At 46.9% G+C, this 23,501-nt stretch overlaps 1 protein-coding gene across 7 annotated transcripts in view; it reads right to left on the minus strand.

The window, feature by feature from the left end:
- Positions 1-214: 214 nt before the first annotated feature.
- NF2 (NF2, moesin-ezrin-radixin like (MERLIN) tumor suppressor) overlaps positions 215-23,501 on the minus strand; it is a 72,238-nt gene continuing 48,951 nt past the window's right edge. For 4 of the 7 annotated variants that reach the window (XM_090062281.1, XM_090062280.1, XM_090062277.1 and 1 more), the window contains 2 exons: positions 23,222-23,381; positions 216-3,894 (listed from right to left, as the gene is read on the minus strand). In XM_090062281.1, the coding sequence (XP_089918407.1) occupies positions 3,844-3,894; positions 23,222-23,381 (211 nt within the window). In that variant the 3' untranslated portion in view covers positions 216-3,843. Of the gene's footprint in view, positions 3,895-21,187; positions 21,233-23,221; positions 23,382-23,501 lie in introns of all 7 variants that reach the window. The other 3 variants (XM_090062279.1, XM_090062278.1, XM_090062282.1) reach the window with 2 other exon arrangements.

The following is a 23,501-nucleotide window of genomic DNA, read 5'->3' on the forward strand; positions in this document are numbered from 1 at the left end:
AATGACTTGCCAAAACTCGGTAAGTGGCCCTCCACCCCTGCTATAGCTAGTGGATGGCATTGTATCTTGGTGTTGGTAAATGCAGCATAAATGAACTTCCATTCTGGAGGAGCTGTAGTCCTGTCACTCATTAAAGCTGCTTTACAACTTGCTGCAGTATTACAGGAACAAAGCCCTCTTGTATTCATTCTGGCCCCCCACTTCCCCAAAAAAGCCCACAGTGCCTCTTGGAGTGCCTTGAGTTTTTATTAAAACAAATGAGAAAACAATCAATTCTTCGGAACAATCCACGGGAATAGAAAAAGGGCCTTACATACTGGCCCCTGTCCAAGGAAAAGGGCTACTGTATCTATCTGAATTTCAGATGCATACATTCTCAAATAGAAGGTGAGTCAATAAAAATCAGGGACCTTCTCAATTTAAAAAAAAAAGATGTCAGGAAATGATCTGCTAAAAGCCGGAAGAGATATGGCAGACTGAGCCATCAGCTGAACCTCAGGGCCAACACAGCCAGACCTTGCCTGAAGTCACTGCTGGGATGAATGTGATCCTTTAATCCTTTGTGATTAAAACAGACAGTTGTGGAAAGAAAGAAAAAAAAGGAGGTAGGGGGAAGCAGGTTAGTTGTGCTGGTTAAAGTGGGATCATTAGTGTTTTTGCTGCTTGCAGAGTGTGGACAGGTGGGCCATCACTGTTAGTGTTATTGAAGGAAAGTGCTTGGATTTTGAAAGGGAAAAGGGGAAAACACCTCCTCATCCATCTCCATAGGAAATTTACTCCAGTTCCAAAAGTCATTAGCCAGTCTCCCCAGAGCTGCCCAGTCAAACCTCACGCATAGGCAAAATAGACTGCAATTTGTATCCAGCTGAGGATCATGCTGGACTTCACAGTACCGTCCAAGTGCCCAGGCTTAAAAGTCTGTGCAAATGCTGTGGGGAGCAGAGTTTAGGGATGTTAAATGCTGGCAGGCAGCATGTGGGTTGAACTTGCCCCAGTGCATTAACTGAAAACTCTGAGAGAAATCCTGGCTTCCTCAAAAAAAGTGTCATGCTTCCATCGGCTGTAGCGAGGCTGGGATTCACAGCTCTAGCCGTCAGCCCGCTCATGGTGAATTGTTCTTCAGTGCTCCTAGGCTACACCAGGACATGAGCCCAGCCTTTCAGTAAATGTGACTGCACTGTTTCTGGGGTCTGTAGGTGGATGTGAGGGTCCCAGTGGGGACCTGGCAGTACCCCAGGACCCAGAGTCAGACTCTGTAGCTGGAAATCTGGGCATCTGCTCTGCCTCCTTCCCCTGCAAGCACTACAAAAAGCAACACGCTCCAAAATAGTATCTTATACGCCACTCTGGAAACGAGTAGGCCCAGCACCATGGAGGCATCTTGTGACCAATACACAAGCACACAGGTTTGAACGTGGGTACCAATGGACCACTGAAATCTTTTTAAAAAGGCAACTGAAATGGTAAACAGGATATGATTGCACTCACCAGGTAAACATGGACAGCACTGACAATGGGCAACTGGGAAAGATCCTACTTGTCAAAACTCAAAGTATCCCCAGGTCTGCTATAGATGTGGGACTTCTTTGCCCCTGGATTCAAGGCCAACACCTGGGTTAACACACGAGAAGCTGCTCTATTTGGTCTGGCTGGAAAGCTTTATACCAAAGTAGAATGCAATAATAATGGGACCAGAGGGGTGTTAGGGGACAGCAGCCTCTTATGGGCAGGGAGTTCAGCATGGGTGGCAGATCAGAAGCCATCATTCAAGGGCAGGACTCTGAAGTTTGTGAAGGGCGATCCAGCCTGGAAGATCAATTGTAAACATGATTCCTAGCACCTATCCATGCACATCCCCCAACACAGAGAAAACAAAGCAAAGGCTGATTGGAGTTAGTCTTGGCACAGGAGGCAGGGGGGTGGCAAAGCACGTGACAGGCATTATTCCTCTCCCAAGGGCAGGAGGTAGCCTGGGTTTGCTCTTTTCAGAAGGTGAGGCCCCCACTGACCTCATCCATTTGGCTGCCTAGAAAGCTACTTCACTCCTTGCACTTAACAGCCAATCCCACCATGGCCACATCAGGACAAATCTCGTGTGGTTCTGTGCCAGGGTGGCCACAGGAGCCACAAGTACTCCTAGCATGCTCCTTAAGAGACTGAAAACCACAGACTCTGCCCCAGACAAAGCCACCTTGCTCCTATGGCATGGGCTCAGCAGGATTCAACACCCAGGAGAGGCTACAGCAGCAGAAGTCCAGCTCTCTGTGCTATCTAAGGTGACAAAGGAGCAAGAGCAAAGGTTTGCAAAGAGGCCGAGCAGCTGCAATTCTCATGAACAGAAGCACGTATAACAGGTCAGCTCAGCAGTACACCTTGGGATGTGCATAGGGTCTCCATGATGATCCTGAGAGTGCCATGGAGAAGCAAGATCCTCCCATAAGTTCCTGCCCCACACGTGCTGCATGTCTTTACTGTCGGAGCAGTGCTAGATACACCCAGAGCTGCTCCCAGGGACTTGCCCAAGACTAAGACCTTAAGAGCATCCCTCGTTCTGTGCCAAAAAGCAGCCTTGCAATAGGATAACACCATGCAGCACGTGCAGAGAGCAAATGAGTGGGCAGTGGGTTGGGGATTGCCACAGGGATAATACAGACATATCCCTAGTCTAGTATTCTGTCCCCAACAATGACCTGAACCACATGCTTCCATGGAAGGCAAAACAACTCTGTAGCATGCAGCTAAGGGATGATTTACACCCCAAAAAACTCTCTCTGGGTCCTAGTGATCGAGGGGCTCCTCCCTTGACAGGGGATCGGAGCTCAACCTTGTAACACTGTGTCAGAACTGGCTGGTTTTGTATCCAGCTAAAGCCTGCTATGCTCATGGCCCTGAATGACATTTTTTAGCAGTTTCACAGACCCATTGCACAAGTTGAGAAGGTATTTTCTTTGGCCAGCTTTGAGCATGCCATCATCCAATTCAACTAACCACTGACTCATTCTTATGCTTCAAGAGAAGAAGTGATCCCATCCTCCCTCCCATATTCACTGCTGTGTACTCACTGCTGTGTACTTTCACTATCTCCTGCCTAAGGTAAACAGTTTCAATTGCTTCAATTTTGCCTTGTACAGAAGCCTCCATAAGCCTCCAATTGTTATCATTGCTCATCTCTGATCTATTCCTGCAAGGTTCTTTCAGAGATGATGCAGCCAGAGCTGAGCACACTTTCTAAGGTGAGGCTGCCCTGCTGACTTACAGAACTGCATCACAGCACGCTGTGTTCCCAAGGGGTCCTAGAGGCACTCTTCCCCTCTGAAATCTGGCTGACATTTGTGGTCATCTGGCCAGAAGCAGATGTGCCCCCAGGAACTGCCAGCCATGCCACATCTTTGCTTGCAGGAGAACACAGCATTTGTGGTGTCTCCTGAACCAGGGCTGGTGGGAAAGGAGTCTCTTCCCATGTACATGTTCACTCCTACCCTGCCATCTCCCAAAACAGTCATGCAAGAGTCATGACCAAGTAAAATGCCATTAAAAAGACTGCAGGGGATAGCTCGGCTCTACATTATAAAAGGGAGAAGAGGGCAGATAGTTAAAAACTACAGGGCATTAATATATACTAAGCTAGAGAACATAATGCTGAAATCCTTGGACAGCTGATGGACCAAGTCCATTGCACATGAATGGCAGCACGTCCCAGACTGCACCCAGCTGGTGGGTGGAAGAGCTCAAACCTGGCTCCCCAGCCAGTGGCATGTGCATACGTGTCCTTGGTCAGAGCAGTTCTGGCTGGTTGATGGCTGGCTTGGTGGAAGCAGCAGCGCAGGGTGGCTGGTTCATCTCCTACAGCTCCTCGAAGAAGGCCACACGGGACTTGGTGCTCTGCAAGGTGAGCTGCAAGAGAGCAGAGAGGGAGGCTGAGGAAAGGGTCTGACCTGCATCCCCGCACCATGCAAGGTTAACTTGGCATGTGCCACTGGATGGTACAGACCAGGTGAGTTTGGCATAATAGGTCTGATCCACAGAAGGACTGAGCACCTGGAGCAGCGAGTCCCCCAGGTATCACAGGTACACAGGATCCCCCCAGATCAGGTCTTGCTTCAGGAAAGTAGATCAAGTCTCAAGGAGCCCTAAGTGGGGAGAATAATTATGTAAGGAGGAGCCATCTTCCACAGGCCTGAGGGAAAGCTGAATTTCCTGCCAGCCCAATAGAAAGCAGCAGCAGCTGTATTTAATGCAAAAGTCTCATCATTCAGCATCCCAGGTAACTAGGAAGGGTGAGCAGAACCCAAAGCATGAAAAGGCCCAACCAATTAGAGGAAGGAGGGGCTAGAGGACCCCAACATCAAAAGATTACAGGTACAACACAACAAAGATAAAGGTACAAGTCACAGGGTTCAATGGAGGGGAACACTGAGCACAAAACCCCAGACAATGGCCATCCTTCCAGTCCCTGGATCCGGTGGATTCTGCCAGGATGCATGAATGAACAAAAGACGAGGTAAGGCCCCCACAGTCACAGAGAACCATCCCTCAGCCATGGGGTTCTGCACTTTCTCTAGCCATAGCACAGTATATGAGCGGCAAGCTTTACTCTGCCCCACATCCATCCCTCCTCCCTGCCATGAAGGCACCGCTTCCTAGGACAGCAAGCGGGCCTTGACCTATAACCCATCTTTAGTCAGGCTGTAACTGGAATCTTAGCCACTGTGATGTAAACTCCCATCTGTCAGTACATGGCCTGACACCCAACAGCTCTTGTTTTCAAAGACAATTCTAGGGAGTTGTTGCTTGGCATGCAGGACGGAGACTACAAGGCCAGGCAGAGGGAAGCTCTACCATCAGGCTAGCACTCTTCCCAGACCATCTAATTTGACACCTCTGTGAAGGCTGCAAGACTTCATCATCACGCTACCTTAAAGGAAAGGGAGTCACCCCACAGAGAAAGTTATTATACAAGAAAGTCTGGATGAATATGGAGAGAACACTTTAAAGGTAGGGGAGATGAAACACATTAGGTTTGAGGCTGATGGAATTCACAGGCAGCTCTGGCACCTTTCCCCATGTAAACCTGATTTTTACTGGCTACAGAACTGAGCAGGCACCGCTCGAGATGAAATGAAGCCGCAAGTCACCGTGTACCCCCCTCAATGGGGCCAGTAATAGCAGTTCAGCTCTCCCCCGCCACAGCCTGCAGCCTGGATGCTAGTTGCACACACATACCTGCAGGCAGGCAGCTCCAGATAGGACACCCAGGAAAAAATTTCAGGCCTTCCCTTTTCCTCTGAATACTGCCTTAGGGAGTGAAAACACATGGCGGTTTGATCTGCCAAAGAAAACACCTCAGGGGCCGAGTTATTTCAATCGGCTGCTGAAACTCTGCAGGATCTCCACTTGAAGAGGCTTCTGGGTAACACACTCAACAGTCCTTTGAAATCAGGCATTTTTGTTTTGGGGATCTGCTGGTGCAAGGAGGTTGTTTTCAGTCGGGCCTACAACTCAGAATTGCAGGCCTAGGCTGTTTATCACTGCTTCTCCTCTGTGTGGGGGAAGTGATGGAACTGGATTCTCCCAGACGCTGGCCGGTGAAACTTTTAAGAGGGTCTTCCCCAGCAGACTACCACTCTGAGCTGTGGGCTTATGGTGGACTACCCACTCTGCCATGCCATGCAAGCAATGCCCCTATGCTCTGCTCAGAGAATACCCAAAATTAGCCTCTTCCTGGACACCACTGACCATAAAAACAGGAGAATGATGACATAGGAAGCACCATTTAAACAAAGGTCCTCTAGCTCCACACCTCAGAAATTGAGTCCATCAACCATAGGACCTATTCATTCTTATCCACATTACAGTAATTCCTGCTACATCCTCCAGTTTGGAGCCTTATAGCTGGTGGGTTAAAGATCTCTCCACAGCAACCTCCTTCACAAGAGACAGAGGGGGAAATACTCAGATTGAAGCTGCTACAGCAACACCAAACATTCATGCTGCCATTCCTTCCCCCTCATTAGCATGTGACCTCCCACCACTGCTCAACCCCAGAGAAGACTTCCATGTGCTCCAGGGATTTGCTGTGGAACTTGGTAGCCTATGACGGGGATTTCAAACCAGGGGTACGTGGGATGGCCTTGGGGGTATCCAGCAGTGGGCGCTAGCCTCCACTTCCACTGCCGGCACACTCGCTGATCAGTCCCCCCACTCTGCCCTCTCCCCCCAGCTCATCTGGCCGCCAGGGGACTCCTACCTTCTCAACTGGCCACCAAGGGTACAATGGGTGGGAGGGAAGAGCACTGGGAACAATTGCTTGGGAGGCCTGGATCATTGTGGGCTGCTCTGAGCAGCAGCACCTCAGGAACTGACTCAAAAAGGTTGAAAACCCCTGGTCTATGAAGAAGGCACAAATTCACCAGATTTCACTGTACTGAAGCCAAGCCCATCATTTTGCCAAAGCTGGTTTACTGCTATATCTTTGGTTCTGCAGTGGGGGCATTAGCTGGATGATTGACATTGTTGTCTACTGCGTTGCCCAGAAGAGGCAGGTAGTGTCCTGCATCTCAACTGACAAACTGCAGGACAAGCAAAGCCCAGAACCACTGCTCAAGATCCTTGTAAAAGGCATATCTGCGCTGGCTGTTGTCCCTGATGTCTGGCAGCAGAAATGGCTGGAAATCAAGTGAAACAATATAGGGAAATTATAGAGATGCCTGGTTTAGCCCTGGAAGTGGGAAAAGGCATATCTGGTCAGGGATGTCAGCATGGATGGAAGTAGGCTGGCCAGAATCAGCATGCTACCAGCCACTTTAAGACTAGCTGTGCGGATTGTAGACCCTACCTTGCATAGTATTAAGACCTCTTTGGAGGCACCCTGCCACTCTGGGGCATAACAGGGGAACCAGCCTCAGAGATTCCTCCTGGGTTTGCTGCCATGCTAGGCTGGTTCAGAGGCTTTTCCAGTCCCTCCCTTCCCAAGGAAACCATGGCAAGAGATCTCAACAAGCAGCAGGGGAGCAGAGAGGAGCAGCTTTGACAAATCTAGTGGAACTTAGATGCATTCTGTTTCTGACACCTCTTTCATATGCAGCAAAGGATGCTCCATAGCAACCAATTAAATCAATGTAATTAATACAATTACGCTACTGCAGAATTTAGGCTTATTACACTGTGAAGTATATGGGGGGTCCTACCTGTGGATCTTATCCCACTACCACTGAATCCAATGGGAGTGCTGACACTGGCCAATTAGGCACCGAGTGATGTCCTATCAACCCACAAGACTGTGGACAGCTTTTAAGTATGGCGCACTGAGTCACATCCCATAGCCCTGCTCTTGGGACAGTCTTGCACTGAAAGCCATGGCATGCTACAGTGGGAATGAGCTATTAAAATTAGCCAGAGCCAGAGCTGTGCTCCCCAACCTGCCTCTCTTTCCAGGGGAACTTTGGCTCTGTCTGCCTCTCTGCTGGAAGCTTGATGGGAAAATTCCACCAGGATTAAAACAGGAGGGGAAGTGGCAGGAAGCCCTGCTGTAAGTGCTCCTAGTAGGAGGTCTATGGGGAACCCAGGCAAATTGATTCATCACATCACTGCAAAATCCAGGTGCTGTCCAAGTTAAACTTCTCACTGTGGCTGTTATAGTTAACAGAGTGAAGGTCTCGCTACAGTTATATCCTTCAGAGTAATGATCTGCCCATCCTTAGGAAGGAGTTCAGTACACCTCTCCTACCCCACACAATGGGTGTGCAGACAGGAATGGTCAGCACCTATGCCCCATCTCTGACGTACAGAGCTGTGGCTTGATTTTCAGAGGTGCTGAACTCTCCTGCTGAAGCTCTAAGAGTCCAGCACCTTTGGAAAAGCAGGCCACCTGGGACTCTCTATGGCTGTAAGCCTTACAGTAGGCAGGCCTTTGTCATACTGCCTGTCATCATCCTTAGCATACCTCTCATCTCCTAGGGCCTGGCAGCTGCTTGTTTGTGCTTGAGGCCAGATCTAGCAAGAAGCTGAGCATCCTTGATTCTTCTAGAGGCAGCAGAAGCTGAGGACATGAGATACGAGACTGAGAGCATCTTCCTTTTTCAAGACTGCATCCTCAGTGCTCTGAAGGGGATAGAATATGTCCACTCCCTGCCTGGGAAGCAGCAGCTCATTCTGTGGTGCTACATAGGGCATTTTAAACAATACTGTCCCGGCAAGAACCACAACTCAATTTTCTTATGAAGTGAGGCACTTGGGAGGAAGGCAAAAGCAACAGTGCTGGCCCCACAAGGGAGTCACAGTATTTAAATGTAGTCATAAAAATGAGTGTCCAGGGATAATTTCTCCCTTCCAAACAGTTGCTGAATCAGTAAATGGGATGGGGAGGGAGCAGAACAGCTGAGGCAGGGAGCACATCAAACCTCCTGGCTAATTGAGAACATTTCATTTCAAATGGATTAAGCCACATGCCACCAGTTGAGGGGTGATGTTTTGCTGAAACAGGAATCCTAGAATCCCTTCACAATAAGTTATAAGCCCCACAATTCAGGCTGTCGAGCTTTCCCCTCCTCCTGCCACCTGCTCCCATGTCCTTTACTTAATAATTTCTCACAGTTCTATTTTGCTCTGAAAACATGTATTGCAGAAGAAATTTCTGCAGGGGCTTAATGCCTTCTCTTGGAACACTTCCAAGCAGGGCCATGGCCAGGGCTTGCTCAACTGGCAACGGGCAATTACTCCTCTCTGAGGCATCAGACAGGTCCTTGGTTGAGACCTGCCTCCAGGTTCAATCCCAGATGCATGCAAGAGAAGGAAGCAAAATGCTTTTTCCCCTCACTGAATACAAGTCTCTGGGCCTGACCCAAGATACACACAGGACCAACTGTTAAAATTCACATTGCATGAAGCTGGGAAAGGAAGAGGCAGAAACATCTCATCTAAGAAACAATTATCAAGATTCAGCTGGAATTAACCCTCTTGCAATCTCTGGGCATAATTAACCCTTTTTTAATTGCTAGATAAGAACAACAGAGTAAAGCAGGAGGACACCAGAATTCAGGGCAAACTCAGTCCTGGTTTTCCCAATAGAAACCATGGTCTGCTACAAAGGGCAACTGACAGATACGTGCCTGCTTATAAGGCCAGAGGGTTCAGCTTGGGAAAACAAAGACAAACCCTAAAGGCAGTTTCAGCTTGCCAGGCTCTTTCTTCCTTCTGGTTGCAACTCCTGTGAGGGCCTCACTGTGCCATAATACTCCACTTGTACCAACAGAGATAGAGCAGGGGAAGGGAATTGGCTGACTCTCCTCCCCCAAAATGTTCCCACGGTGCCAGGATGCACCTTGCCTCAGCATAGTACAAATGCTGCATTGAGAGACCCACTCTGCTCCCTGCCGCTTCCTCCGATGGAATCACTGATTCAGCCTACCCCACTTGGTATCACTCTAGTCTAAACCCTCCTGGCAGTGAGGAAATGGGGAAGAGGGGGTCATCAAATCAGGAAGAGGACAGAGGGAAATGGTTACAGAAGGACACTCTCCACTGGGATGCTAACAAGAGGTACTGGCACCAAGAGGTCCCGTGTGTGGAGTCCACATGAACTTTTTATGTTGGCATATGCAATTCCAAGTGTCAAGGAGAGAAGCCTCTCCCTTTCCTCCTTCCATGGCCAGCTGAAGCAGACTGTAGTCTTTTGGTCCTTCCCTTCAGCGCAGCTGTGACCACAATAAAATGCACAACTGCCTCTGAGCGGCTGGTTCTGACCAAGTTAACAATATTTAACTTTAGTGATGCAATTAACACCTTCCACTATTAGGATACTCTCTTGTGCAGCATGGACAAGAGCAGGAGCAGCCTGGAAGAGGAATGCTCAGGACCATCATTCCGCATATCCCTTGGTTTTGACAGGCCCCCATGTCATTAAAAAGAAATAGCGGAAGCTTGCTAGCTCTGAGAAATGACACCGAATGACAAACTACAGACTCAGTGTTCAGATACTACAGTTCAGACTGACTCTGGGAAGGAAAAGGTGCATCTCCCTAGTTTCAAAGGAGATTGTCATATTTTGACTCAGCTGTCTACTGCTATTAATACCTTCTAATGTGTGTAGTCTTTTCCCTGAATTCTCTTCCCATCTAGTTTCTAGTACATTTTAAACCAACACAGTCATTCATATTTACTTCTTTGTTCATGCACCAGCAGCTGTGCCAGAGCTGAACAACTCTGATTAAATGCTGTTGCAAAGGCAAGAGGCGGAGGGAGCACATAAGCACAGCAGTGAAGGGATCCAGCACAGACACAAGGAGAAAGAAGAGACCTGGTTCAGGACCTTTCACAGGTTATGAGCTGCTCTGCATTGCTCCCTCCATGTACAACAGAGGCACGAGAAGAGGAAGCAGCTTACCCAAGTTCATGGGGCGAGTTAAAGGGAGAGCTGGAAACAAAATGCAGGTGGGCCTGGTTACCATGTTGAGTAGGTCACTTGTGGCGGATTCTGGCATAATGGCTACAACCCACTGAGCCCTCACAAAGAAGATTACTCAGCAAGGAGGGCCACAGCCTCCCCTCTCAGATGCCAGCAGCACTACAGACTCCGACAAAAGGGTACCCCGTTTAACGAGAGGAGAAACTGGCCATAAGACTCTGACCTATATCAAGTTAACTGTAACAGCAGGATACCAAAGATCGTTGTTTGAGTGCCCCATCTACAATATGGTTTCTGAGAAAGCCATAAAACCTGTCCCCTTATGCACAATTCCACGAAAGAAAATCCCTTCCCAGTTTATGGTCACACCCAGAAGGATCAATAAGCCTTTAAATATCAGCCTCAGGGATTTCCTAGAGAGCATCACACACAAAGTAGGTGAGCAATTCTGGGCAGGATGGGTTCACTCTCCCAGCAGTGAGAACTTGGGCTGTTAGAGAAGGCTTCAGCCACAATTCCATGCTAGAAAGCTACACTGCAGCATAAGGTCACACTGCCCCATCACTCAGGGAACGAGGACAACTCCTGACAGTCATCACCCAAGACCTCACAGAACTGTAAGTTGCCTCCAACTAGGCACTGGGGCTGATCTGCATCTCTCAGCCAGCTGCCTTCTCACATCCGATTAAAATCAGGTGCCTGAACAGCACAGGAAAAATTAAGTTTGCTCTTGACTGAGCAGATTGCTTCTTTCTGCCACCAATGCTCCAGTACTCCTGGAAGGAGAAAACTTGTACTGTATTTTCTCACATATAAAACTCATACTTTTACACCCCAAAACCAGCTGGGGAAAATCAGGGTGTGCATTATATGTGAGGAAACGGGCTCCCCACAGATATAGAAATTTGCTGAGGGGGAGGGGCGGCAAAGCACCAGCAGCGATAGTTCCTGTACTCCTGGGAGCCATGGCAATTAATGCTGCCACTGCTCCCTCTCTGCCCCTACCCCTGCACCATATTTCTGGGCCCATGGGGAGCTCTTCTCACCAAACATGTGCCAGATCAGGCAACCGCACAGGGCTGGTCCTCGGCTACTGCGCTGGGTCCAGCCCCACATGCTGGCTGTGGGGTGTGCAGTCTCAGATTTGGCATGACCAGACCCTACACGTGGCTTCAGAGCCAGGGCAGGGTCCTGGATTCACCACGCAGCCCCAGCATCAGCATGCCAGCACTGGGGTTGCATGGCAAGGCCCAATCCTGCACAGTGGCACCAAAGGATCAGGCCCTGCCCTATGGCCCCCCCAACAACAACACCAGAAGCAGGCAACACTCAGTTCCACCACAATCCCCCAACATTAGTTACTTACCTGTACTGCAACGTAAGCCTTTTTTTTCCCCCCTCCTTCTCGGGGTTTCAAAAATAGGGTATGTATTATATACATGGGTGTACTACATGCAAAAAAAATATAGTATTCAAGAGCCTGTAAATATATTTGTTATTTCTTTTCCACAGTAGAGAAATTCCAGTCCAGGCTTTGGCTGGCCTCCCTCCCTCCTCCTCCAGCATTGACAAGAAATGCTCAGGTGACTCCGCTCTAATCCTGGCCTGCAGTTTGCTGACCAACATGCCTATTGCTTTTGACAGTGACTGCACTGCAGGGCTGCTCAGAGAGAGCTGTGTGCTTACTCCGAAGTTACACATAGGGACTGCATCCAAGCTGTGCGTGCTATGACAAACCCTGACACATCCACTCAAGTAAAAAGAAAGTCCAGGCTACTGAAGGCTCTTCCCAGCTTCAGCACAGAGGAAACAAGACTCATGGCACTCTGACTCATCTTGCTGCATGTTGCTGAGTGGCCTGAGGTATTACAGAAGTGGGCTTGGCAGTGGGCTCCTGTGAACCAAGCTATCTTACCTTATTTCTGCTGCAAAAGGGACTGGCTCCAGGCAACTTTTCTCAGGGAAATCCCACCCCTCCTTCTGGAAACTGACTTCACTCTTTCCTTCCCTGCACCATGACTACATTCAAGTGAGCAACTAGCTGTAGGGGATGTTACAGTGCTCAGACACTGTTGCCCGCAAGGGGAAGCTGGGACCAGAATAGCTGAGATTCGCTACTGGTTTTACAGTGCTCCCTATAGCAGCTCTCAGCTGGTATCCAGAGCTGCGAACTCCACCCAGCCCTTCCCTCCACAGCTTCTGGGTGGCAGAAAATGAACTGTAAGCTACCCCCGTTCCCCCATCACTACCCCAATTCTGGAATGCCTGGTACTGAACAGCTGCAAGCTCTCCTTAAAGCATTTCTTACCTCAATTTCATTTTCCCAGTGATACAAGAATAAATAACTATATATGTAACGTAAGGCTGTGCAGGCAAAGCTGAGCGATTAAGAGTGAGTTACATTTTTGTCAGTGCAGAGAGAAAATTGATTTACAAGGCAGTATTATGATAATCTCCTTCCTGCAGCAAGGAGGGTGGGATGGACTCCACAATGTACTACCAGAACCATCAAAGGAAATTTAGAGGGAGAGAGAGGGTAATTAAGCAGTTAGAGCTAAAATGAATCTAGATCTGGAAACGGGAACAGAGTTTCATTCCCTGTGCCCCTCTACTGCAGCTTCTCAGAGCTTCTGCCTTTACCCAGGGAGTCCAGGCGGTATTTCATTTTAAAGCAAACAGTAAGTACCTCCCACCCAAACCCATTTTACAGCAGCTAAGCCAACGGTGCCAGGGAAAGGACTTCTGCTAGCACAGCAAAAATTACAAGCAATTGAAATGAGACCACCAAATCCAGGTATACTCCCTCCCTGATAATAATGAAAGATTAAGTGTGGCAGGTGGATAGAGAAGGTTATAAAAAACCATACAAATCAGTGTCCAGGAGCTTGTTTCTAGAAAAACCATGCTACAAAACTACTAGAGGAAAAAATGAATTGATTCCTTAACTCACATAATAAAAATGTCCCTTTCAAATAGGGGTAAAAAGAGGGAACAGAGGAGGTTTCTGATTGATGGGATGATCAGATTAACACCTAGATTTTTTTTTTAAACAGCAATTTCCTTACCTATGCTACAAAAGTGCCACTTCAGATGACTACAAAAGAGTTTTAAAATTCTAATTTCCCCCATCATTTCCTTGTTTATGCTGCAGGACTGCCAGCCTCAAGGACAGAGTGACCAAAGCCCCTCAAGGAAGGAAAGCATTCTTCCTCCCCCCTTTCCAACTTGGGTATATTTTCAGGCTGCTGGTAGAAAGATCTACAGTCCCCATCAACTCATGAACTCAAAGTGTTGTGTACAACAAACTTCTGTGAATCTGTGAACAGTCTCTCCTGCTGCTGACATGTCTCTCCAGCTCTTCTCCACATATTACTAACTAGAGTGTTTAATTCCATCCTTACCCCCCTATAGTTTAAAAAAATGCTTCTGAAGATTTTTGCTCCCCTCCTTGCCCTTTTCCTGCCGTTTCCTATTTTCCTCGGAGAGCATCTTTCTCACTCCAACACCAGTTGGTTCTCTCGGGCATACAGGCCGGAACACAGGTTTTCTTCATCCTCCAAGCAGTGATGAGCACGTTGGAAGGAAAGAGATGGCATTCAGTTTGCACTTTCCAAACACTGGTAAAAGAAAAATTCAGATATCTCCTTGTTTCATTTTCCTCGGTGTGATAGGAAGCAGCAGCTGGTCATTTTCCTTTGGGTGCCTGTTTAGCTTCATGTTCTGGCTCAGGAGAGGTCTAGAAGACAGTGGTAAAGAAACTAGGGCCTTTGTCTAAATATGCACTCCCAACCAGTGCAATCCACAATAAGAAATAAATCTAATATGCCTCTGCCTCAAGGTCTCACATATACACTGCACAGGCATAATTTTCAGAGGCACTGAGGATCCACTCCTCCCTACAGTTACTAAGGGTAATTGTAGGTATTCAGCACCTCAAAATCTGAATCCCCAGCTGTCCTGTACTACTGCTGCCTAAAACCATAACAGCGGAGCAGAATTAACTTCAGGATGCGCATTCCCACACCCCTTACCCTGTCCCCATATGTACACCCTCACCCACAAAATACCCTACACAGTCCCCCCCGCCACGCACAGCCACACCCCCTCAACTCCCACCATACACATACACCCTCCAACCACACCCCACACTCCCCCACATACACAGTAGACTTTATTTTTGAGCTATTATGTGATCACCTCTATATACACTATGCAAACATAATTAATGATGAAAATATTTTTTGAAATAACATTAAAATACGTTATAGAAGATGTTTGACTTATAGTATATAATTTATTCTTTTCTGGTTCTAAGATGGCAACCCCCCCCTTACACCCCCCCCCCCAGAAGTACTTCCAGAGGCAAGGGGAGGGATACCTAGTGGCAAAGGTCAGAGGTTATGGGAGAGATGTCTGGTCCTAAGAAGGTGACCAGGGGCCTGGGCATCTGCCAAGGGGTGGGGCTACCCTTGCAGCCCTAGACAGTTCACCAAAACTCATTAAGCAGCCCTCCAGCCAAAATAATTGTGCACCCCTACAGTCAACCATCCAAGGTAGATGGTTGTCAGGGCAATGGTAGCTCAAAGAAGGGATAAAGGTATGCTCCAGTTGCATTCTCCTCATTTTGTGGCATGTATCACCCTGCTAAGGGATGTGATTGTAGTGCCATGTGATAAATACAGTACATTGCTCTGTGTGACCATACTGTTAATATACACATTTAGCAGCATTCAGGGAGAGCAGAATAGAGAGAAACACAAGAACTCAACTCCAAAGGAAGCCTGCCTTGTTCGTTCCATTATTCAGTAACTAGTCGGCTTCCAGAGGTTTAACCTCGTTAGAAAAGACGTTATACTCGCCCAGCGTGGCAGGGGGTACAACTTCCAGCCAAAAGAGAGAAGTCAAAGCCAGCCTATTGCTGGTAAATGGAGTTTGAAGTGGACCACCAAAGTACCAGTGGTACGCAAGAAAATACCACATTCAAGGGCTCTGTAAGATCTTAATGTCTTGACTTCCACATTTCAAGGCATCTTTGTTTTGCACAAAGAAAAGAATCATCCAGTGACTGCACTGGTACATCACAACTACTGCATGCAGGGTCAGCAACAGCTTATACAAAGCCATGGGTAGATCCAAAATTTTGAAAAGGAGGGTACACACGGTGAGGTTCACCATCATATACAACACAACACACATTTTTAAAATAAACTAGAAGCTTGGGGTCTAGGGCTGTATTAGCAAAAACAAATATAACTTCATTGGAAGGAGTTAAAAAACAATCTTCAGGGCTGTGAAATAGAAACTTCATTACCAGGAGCAGCTAAAAGACAGCAGAAATGTAGAACAAAGGACAGCTTGACTGGTGGAACATCAGAACCATTAAAAAGACAGCAGGGTCATTAACACCTGTGGAATGAAGAGTTTAGAAAGGATCTGGTAGATTATAATGAGCTATCAACTAACTCCCTTGGCACTGCCTGACTTGATACTACTGCCAGTGCCAGGCAGTTCGTTTTAAACTTTGGATGGACCAGGAATCAAAGAAGGGTGCAAGTGCACCCATCCTGGATCCACCCCACATACAGCCATGGACATTAGGAGTCGTTTTACTGAATGCACTAATCCTGATGCAGCCTCAAGGAGCTCTGTGATTTGAACACAGTGTCACGGGATCTTTAAGCTACACCTGAAGATTCTCAGAGAGTGCACCTCAACCCAACATTTCCCATGACTTAGCAACTCCCTGGCCAATGACAATGGTGGGACCTGCATGATTCACCATTCTAGCACAGAGGAACTACTCTCATTTACCGAGTACCAAAGCACCTCCTAAAAGCCAAATCTACTGGCTTTGGGCACAGATACAGTGCCTCACTCCTAAGCCTTGGTACTTTGAAAGGAATAATAGTTATGGGACTGGGTGAAATCCATGCAAGAGAGAAAGGACCAAATATAAAAAAAAATGCTTCCAATAAATTTTGTTGCCTCCTATTCAGCTTTAAGCAGACTTGCTACCTGCCCTATGAGAAGCCCCTCGTTGCCAGCAAAAGGAAGGAGATAGAAACTCTCTTGGTTTTTGTATTCGAAGACAGTCTAAGCAGCAAACCTTACTGAAGTGGAGCCAGCTGGAGTTAGCAGAGCCAGCACACATTGGAGAGAGCAAGCTTTATGGAAAGGAAATCAGTTTCCAGATGAGGTGCTTGTACTGTGCCCACAGAGCTCATAAAAAAGGATTAGCATGTTAACCACATAATTAAACATGAAAAACTTAGCAGGCATCTTCAAAGGCAGGCAACAAAACCCAGAGGTCACACAAACAGCACTTACTGTGCATCTGGTTTAATTATGGGGGGCTCCTTCCAGATACAGGATTTCTTACAGTTGATAGATTTTTCCCTTCACAAATTGCCAGCGCTTCATTTCATCTCAGTTGTGTTGTGCCCGCAAATGGCTTTTGCCCAAAGTAAAGATGACACTGAGATTCTTAAAATAACCACAGATTAAAGATGGGACAGCAGGCTCTGACAACATAAATGCTCATCTCATCCCAGCTGAGCATCTGACCCAAACCTTTCAAAGGCTGATTAAAAACTGGATCAAGTGCTTCAGTGCAGTTCTCCCCATTTTAGTTTCATTTTTGGCCTTTTTGCCTTTCTGGCAAAGAAATACCAAAACTTCAAGAACAGCTCTTGAGGCACTTTGTAACTCAATAGGGAGCAATAAGTAATGGATCTTTTAAGCAAAATCCTGGCCAGCTCTGCAGACCCATGAGTTCTGGATCATCCAAATAAGAATCCAAAGCTACCCATGACTACAGCAGGCTGCTAGGCCAGCAAACAGCCAATGGCTAGCCCCATCATTCCTATGGCAAACTTCAAACTTGTGTAGAATGATTGTCACAAATCAGCCTGAAAATGCAAGTCACATCCATAAGATAGGCGCTGTAGATTAGTTCTCAATAGGAGAAACAAATAGTGCTCTTGGCTACCCTGACTGCTGCCAGCTGTCACACAGGGCAAACATTTTTGATTCAGGCAGATCCTACTGTGGCATAGATCACTAAGAGAGTAAAACATGAGTGGGGAGCGGAGATAAGCGACTTGGGACTACATGTTCCAAAGTTTGACATCCAGGGCAACTGCCCCATCCAGATTTTTAGTAAGAGTAACAGAAAATATTCAACTGAAAATAAAACTGACGACATCAGATTCTGAACAACAAATTCTTGGATCTCATCATCCATAGACCTCAGAGGGCTTTTCCACAAGGTATGTACCATTTCCTTTCCCCTTTTTTAAAATTAAGGTAAGGCATAGAGGAGTAACTTCCTCAAGTTTGAAGACAGAGCTAGCAAAAATCCAGGCCTCTTGATTCCCAACCTAAGGACATCTGTGCTTGAACCAGCCACGTGCCAATAAAATGAGTCTTCCTGGTTTTGAACTAAGAATTTTAGGTGTGTTTAAGGTGCATGATCCCTATTATGTTACACAGAACTTGATTTCAAAATGACTTTGGTTTTCCACTTGCATCTAAGAGGCTCCTAGCACGACACGCAGTAACACAGCTTCTTCTTTCAATGGTATGTTCAGGATTTGCTGTAGCCCTCTGCTGTATGAGATCAGGGGCCACCGACCACAGCCATAGAGAAAGCAAAAAAGAGATACTACTCTTGGAGCTGTGTGAGGTATAAAAGTGAACTTCACAAAAAAGGCATATGAAACTCTCACTTGCACACATGCCAGCTACAAACTGAGGCCAATGTGAGAATCGAAACCTTTACAGGAAAGCACATCTTTGTAGGCAACAGATACAGTGTTAAGAGAGCAAAAAGCACTAGAGTGCTCAGGGAGATGGGGTTAGGGAAAGAGCACAGCAGCAGAGGGATCAAAGACAGAAGAGAGACAATTCTGACAGGTGTCAGCATTAGTTGATACTCCAAACACCACATTATGCTCCTGTCAATAGTAATGGTGTGTGCACCTGGGACAGAGAAGGTTTTGGACCCTAGAGACTACAACAATTAAAAAAAAGATTTGCTGTTTCACTGTCCAGACTTTTACACTGACCATGCTGGCCTGTGTAATACTAACCTTGAAATCTAGGTTAGGGGTAGGCAACGGTTCTGGCCAGAGTACAGGAAAAAAATCACAATATTTACCTTGTAAGGTGCTGGAGTGCCAGCATGCCAGAAAATAAAACCAGGGCAGGGGGTACATGGCAGGATATACTGCATCTTTATATAATCATAAATGTTGCTTTTTGGGGGGGAAGAGGGGTTGGGTATTTTTGGTTGTTTTGGGGGGGTTTTTTTGGTTTTGTGTTTTTTGTTGTTGTTGTTGTTGTTGTATTTTTTGTTTGTTTGTTTGTTTTTTACAGTAAATACCAGGTTGTCTAAACATTCTAAACCTGGTGTCAATAAATAAAGCTTCATATACTACCTTTGTTCCTGTGTATTCTTTTTTGTTAAGCATGTCATGATGAGAAAGAAAGAAGAAAGAGGAGAGAGAGAAAAACAGAGATAGAGAATAGAAAGGAGAGAGAAAAAGGAGAGGAGAGAGAGGGAAAGAAAGAGAAAAGAGAAAAGAAAAAAGGAGAGGAGCAAGAAAGAGGGAAAGGAGATAGAAAAAAAGAGAAAAAAGATGGAAGAGAAGCAGAGAAGAGAAAGAAGAAAAACGGAAAGAAAGATACAGAAGAGAAGAAAAAGAGAAGAAAAGAAAAGGGAGAAAGAAAGAAAGAGAAGAGAAGAGAAGAGAAAAGGAAAAAGAGAAAGGTGTGTCCCAGCTGTGGCTCAGGCCCTGTCCAGCAGAGGGAGGCAGCGACATCCAAGCAGCAGCCACCAGGGCTGGGGGACTGAGGCCTCCCTGACAGCCCCCAAGTGGGAGAAGCCCAGGACCAGGGCTGGGAAGGAGGGCCCAGCCAGGCCTCAGGCAGACAGACACCGCATCCCACCCAGGCAGGGGAAGCACCGGGATGCTGAGTGCCAGGCTGGGCACTCAGGGCAGGCTCTGGGCAGTGCAGGGAGAAGCAGATGCAGAGGGAGGCACCATAGGGAGGCCAGCCTGGCTGGGCCTTTGGGAAGGCAGCAGTTGGAGGAGAAAGAGGACCGGGTGTGAAGTGCAGGCTGCTCCAGGGTTGCTCAGATTCAGGCTGTGGTGGGCAAGGGCACCCAACAGCACCTGAGGTAGAGCCCAGCCCAACCCCCGCAGCTCTACGGGGATGGGCCAGGGCCATCCTACCCACGAGGGGATGCCTCCTGGCCTGGGTAGGACACCAGGCTCAGGGGGCTTCTGGCTCCAGGCTTCCCTGCATGCTGGGTACAGTGCGAGTGGGGCAGAGCCACCCCTGGTTCAAGGGCCCAGATGCAGGAGCCACCTCGTGCCCTAGGAACAGCCACCGTGGGCAGCCCTTGGGGCTGAGCCAGCCAGGAGCCTCCAGCACAATGGCCCTCCACAGTGCCTGCCTGGTCCCCGGCCTCACCTACCGCCAGGTCCCCTCCGGGGCCTGGGCCAGGCTGGACATTGTAGTCTGGGGATAGGGGGCGAGGTCAGCAGAACGAAGACACCGTCCCTGCCTGTAGTCTCCCGAGTCCATCCCCAGTGCCTGCTGTGGCACTGGGACTTGTGGCTGCTCCAGAGACCCTGGAGCAGCAACTTAAAAGAAAGAAATGTTTTTAAAACAAATTTCCTCACACCTCCAGGCTTGCCAAGGAAAATGTCTCCACGTGCCACTAATTGGCACACGTGCCAGGGGTTGCCTATCCCTGATCTAGGAAATATACCTGCTCAAGCTTTCCCGATGGAGGTGGCAGATGTGCCACTCTTAAAGTAATTTAAAATTAACTGGTTGATACCAAGGGGCAGGACTGTGGGGAATAATTTCACCCCCAGGGCCTGGACAAGAAACCGAATAAATCCTTTTCAGTTTCAATTTCCAGAATACTACACAACTGCAGACAGCCAAGAGGCACGGGACACCTAAAACAAAGAATGCTTGTCCCTGGGTAGCAACTACAGCAAACAATTCTATTTATGAGTTACTCTCACAGGAATAGTCTTAGCTGTGCTGCTTCATGACTGATGCTTCCTCATACTGGCTCTTTCCAACTGTGTCCTTTCTATCAGTTAGATACTTCTCTTGACCAAGCAGCAGAGATGCTGATTCTGTGTGCACCTGCTACTCTACTCCAAGACAGGGGTGTGGCTTCTCAAGGCCTCGGGGCAATTTTAAAAGCACAAGTGGTAACAGCCAGAGGAAGGTTAAGATTTAACTCATGAATTTTCATCAGATGCAAATCAAGGGGAAAGAACTTTTGCCTGTACAATGCATTAGACATCCATTTCTCTGGTTGGTTTCTCACCACATGCAGCACAGTGGTATTGTGCACGTATGCCACATTTAAGCATCTACTTCAACACCTCATTTATGGTCTCACTTCAGCTTCCACCAAGGAGGACATCACCAGAAGAAAAGGACTCTGGGCAGAAGTGAATGGACAGAAGCTTTGAACCCCACAGACAGAGGATGAAACAGGGCTTTTCTGTTGTCTATGACATGCTCTCCAGATATACCAAGGGAGGGCTGGCGTGCCACACTTCAGCCAACACGACACTAGATCTCACACTTGCAAAGCACACTGTTGGCGTGCTTCAGGTTTACAGTGCGCTTTAGGGGATGCCACACTGAGAACTGGCTACAGTAGCATATTTCACAGGCAAGCTCATGCACGGGTTAGTATCACAGACAGTGATCCCACCACCACACGCAGAGTACCTTAGAATAACCTACTTTGCAGTCTCAAATGCAGATAGGTCTTCTGCCCTGGGCTTGAGGCTATACCAGTGAAATAAAGTGAACAAGAAAACAAACAAACAAACAAAAATCCTCTGTGATATGAACAATGCTAAGGCATTCGTGCAATCTACATAACAGTCCCTACTGCTAGAGGTCAGCAGAGTTTCCAGGGGAAGCAGAGGGTGGATATCATATCATTTAGGCAAGGGAAAAGAGTTGAGTTAATTTCCCTTTCAGATGCCTGGATGGCCTATCCTAATGGTAAAAATTAAATCTGTCCTGGTCCCAAGGGCACGGGGGTGGTCTGAAAGCTTATTTTCATTTGTCTTGCTAATAGAGTACTTAAAAACAAAACAAGGCCTTTGATCCACCAGCTGAGATGCAGAAGCTATGCTGTCACAGCCCCCTCAGAAGAGATTTCAGAAGTGGAGTGGAGAAGACCCAAGATTCAGGTAGTGAACAAAGGGCAACCCAGACAGCCCTGATTACAACGATGATTCACTGGCAGACATCTAAATGACTGCCTAGCCACCTCTGAGTGAGACAAATGGGACCATCAACTCTCTGCCTCTGCTAGCAGCTTTGGAGATTTATTTACAAAGGTAAAATTTACTATTTTCCATTTGAAAAAAGGGACTCACCAGCAGTGCAGGATTCAAAGAACTTGAACAAAACATAATGCAGCCAGTAAGGCTATCTGACTTGGTAGATAAAGGAGCCCAAACAGTTTAAGATTGGTGCAGGAAAAGTGGAAAGTGAAACCGACTAAGTTGATTTTACTGTCCCAATTCAATGAGATACAAAAAGTGAAATAAACTGCCAGTGGTGAAAATCAAAGTAAATGAAAACTCTAAAGTGCCTTCATTTCCAATACTCTTGGGGTGAGGATTAGAAACACAAGCAAGGATTTAGTTTTAATTTGTTTAATTTAATTCTATTTATTTTTATCATCAATGATATCCCTTTATATAATAGCCCCTGCAACACATCTTCTGATTTGCAAGCTTTCAAAGGCAAAGAGACTATAAGGCAGGCAGGCTCAAAGCCTCTTCACATGCTTGAATGTCCAATTATGTATCTTTTCACTGACCAGTCCCTTATTAAAAATGTGTCTAGTTGCAAGGACTGAGTACTGGAGTAATGAAAAAAAAGAACAGTTAAAAACCAAAAAGACCAATTTTATCAGGGCCTTTCACAATTACCGTCTTCCTAATACATTATGTTGCATTAAATCCTTTGGCTGATGCTCATTCAGAAAGTGTTACTACACACAATTGGCTCTTGGACCCAGGTAACAATTTGAAAGAAGAAAGAAATGAGCAAACCTTTTATACAATGTATACAAAAGATCTGACTATTTAAAGCACTGCAAAGCTTAAGATCAACCTATTTGAGGAAGCCACCTATATATGCCTTGTTAGTTATATGCCTTAGTTAAGTTAGTTAGGAAGGATTAAAAAGTCAAAGACAATCCTTCTCCACCTTACACACCCAATTCAGGAATGCTCTTCCATTTGCTATGCACTAAAGCTCAAGACTTAATTTGTTTATCTTGAGGGTGCTATTTAATGGGGATATGTCTCCATTTATTGTTATTGTTCACTGCTGTGATTCCTTCCACACCTGGAGTTATTTGGGCAGGATGCCCTATATAACTATCTCTTTATATTGTTTTGATTAAGACTTAAGGAAGCCTTCAAGCCTTAGCAGTATAATGTCTCTTTTCATAGCATGGAAGAGACTGGATTTGATTGCTATGAATTTAAAATGGGACTTCCTGGTAAAGCTGGCAGATATGGACAGACCCCATGGTTCTTTCTGGCTGTCTCAGCTCCAAGGCTAAAAGACACTCAGCCTGAAACTGCCTAGTGCTACAGCAAATGGTTTTCTTGACTGCTTAGTTCCAAGCCAGGATTTAGGAAGGAAGCCTGCATCTCATTTTTATGATGACACATTGAGCAAAGCTGAAGCCCTGTTTTTCTTTAAATGACTCACTGAGCTGAGGCAGTAGCTGGGGAACTCGGGTACCTTTTTAATGGTGTTGTGCTTGCTGTTGCCTCGGTCGGCATTCTCACTGTGCAATATATCCAGAGCCGTCTCTCTCTCCTTTAGCTTCAGTGCCTCAATCTCTGTCTTTAGTTCATTCAGCTGCTCCTGCAGATGCTTGCTCTTCTCCATGTACTCCACCCTGTCACACACAGAACAGCCTTGTGGTAAACATTTGTGCATCTGCACAAGGTTTGTGGTAAAGACAGCCAATAAGGAACTTCTAATACAGGTTAGGATTTCATCATTTATAGAGCATAAA

This window comes from Crocodylus siamensis, chromosome 9, assembly GCF_052110815.1.
Source record: "Crocodylus siamensis isolate JL-2025a chromosome 9, ASM5211081v1, whole genome shotgun sequence".
Lineage (NCBI taxonomy): Eukaryota > Metazoa > Chordata > Crocodylia > Crocodylidae > Crocodylus > Crocodylus siamensis.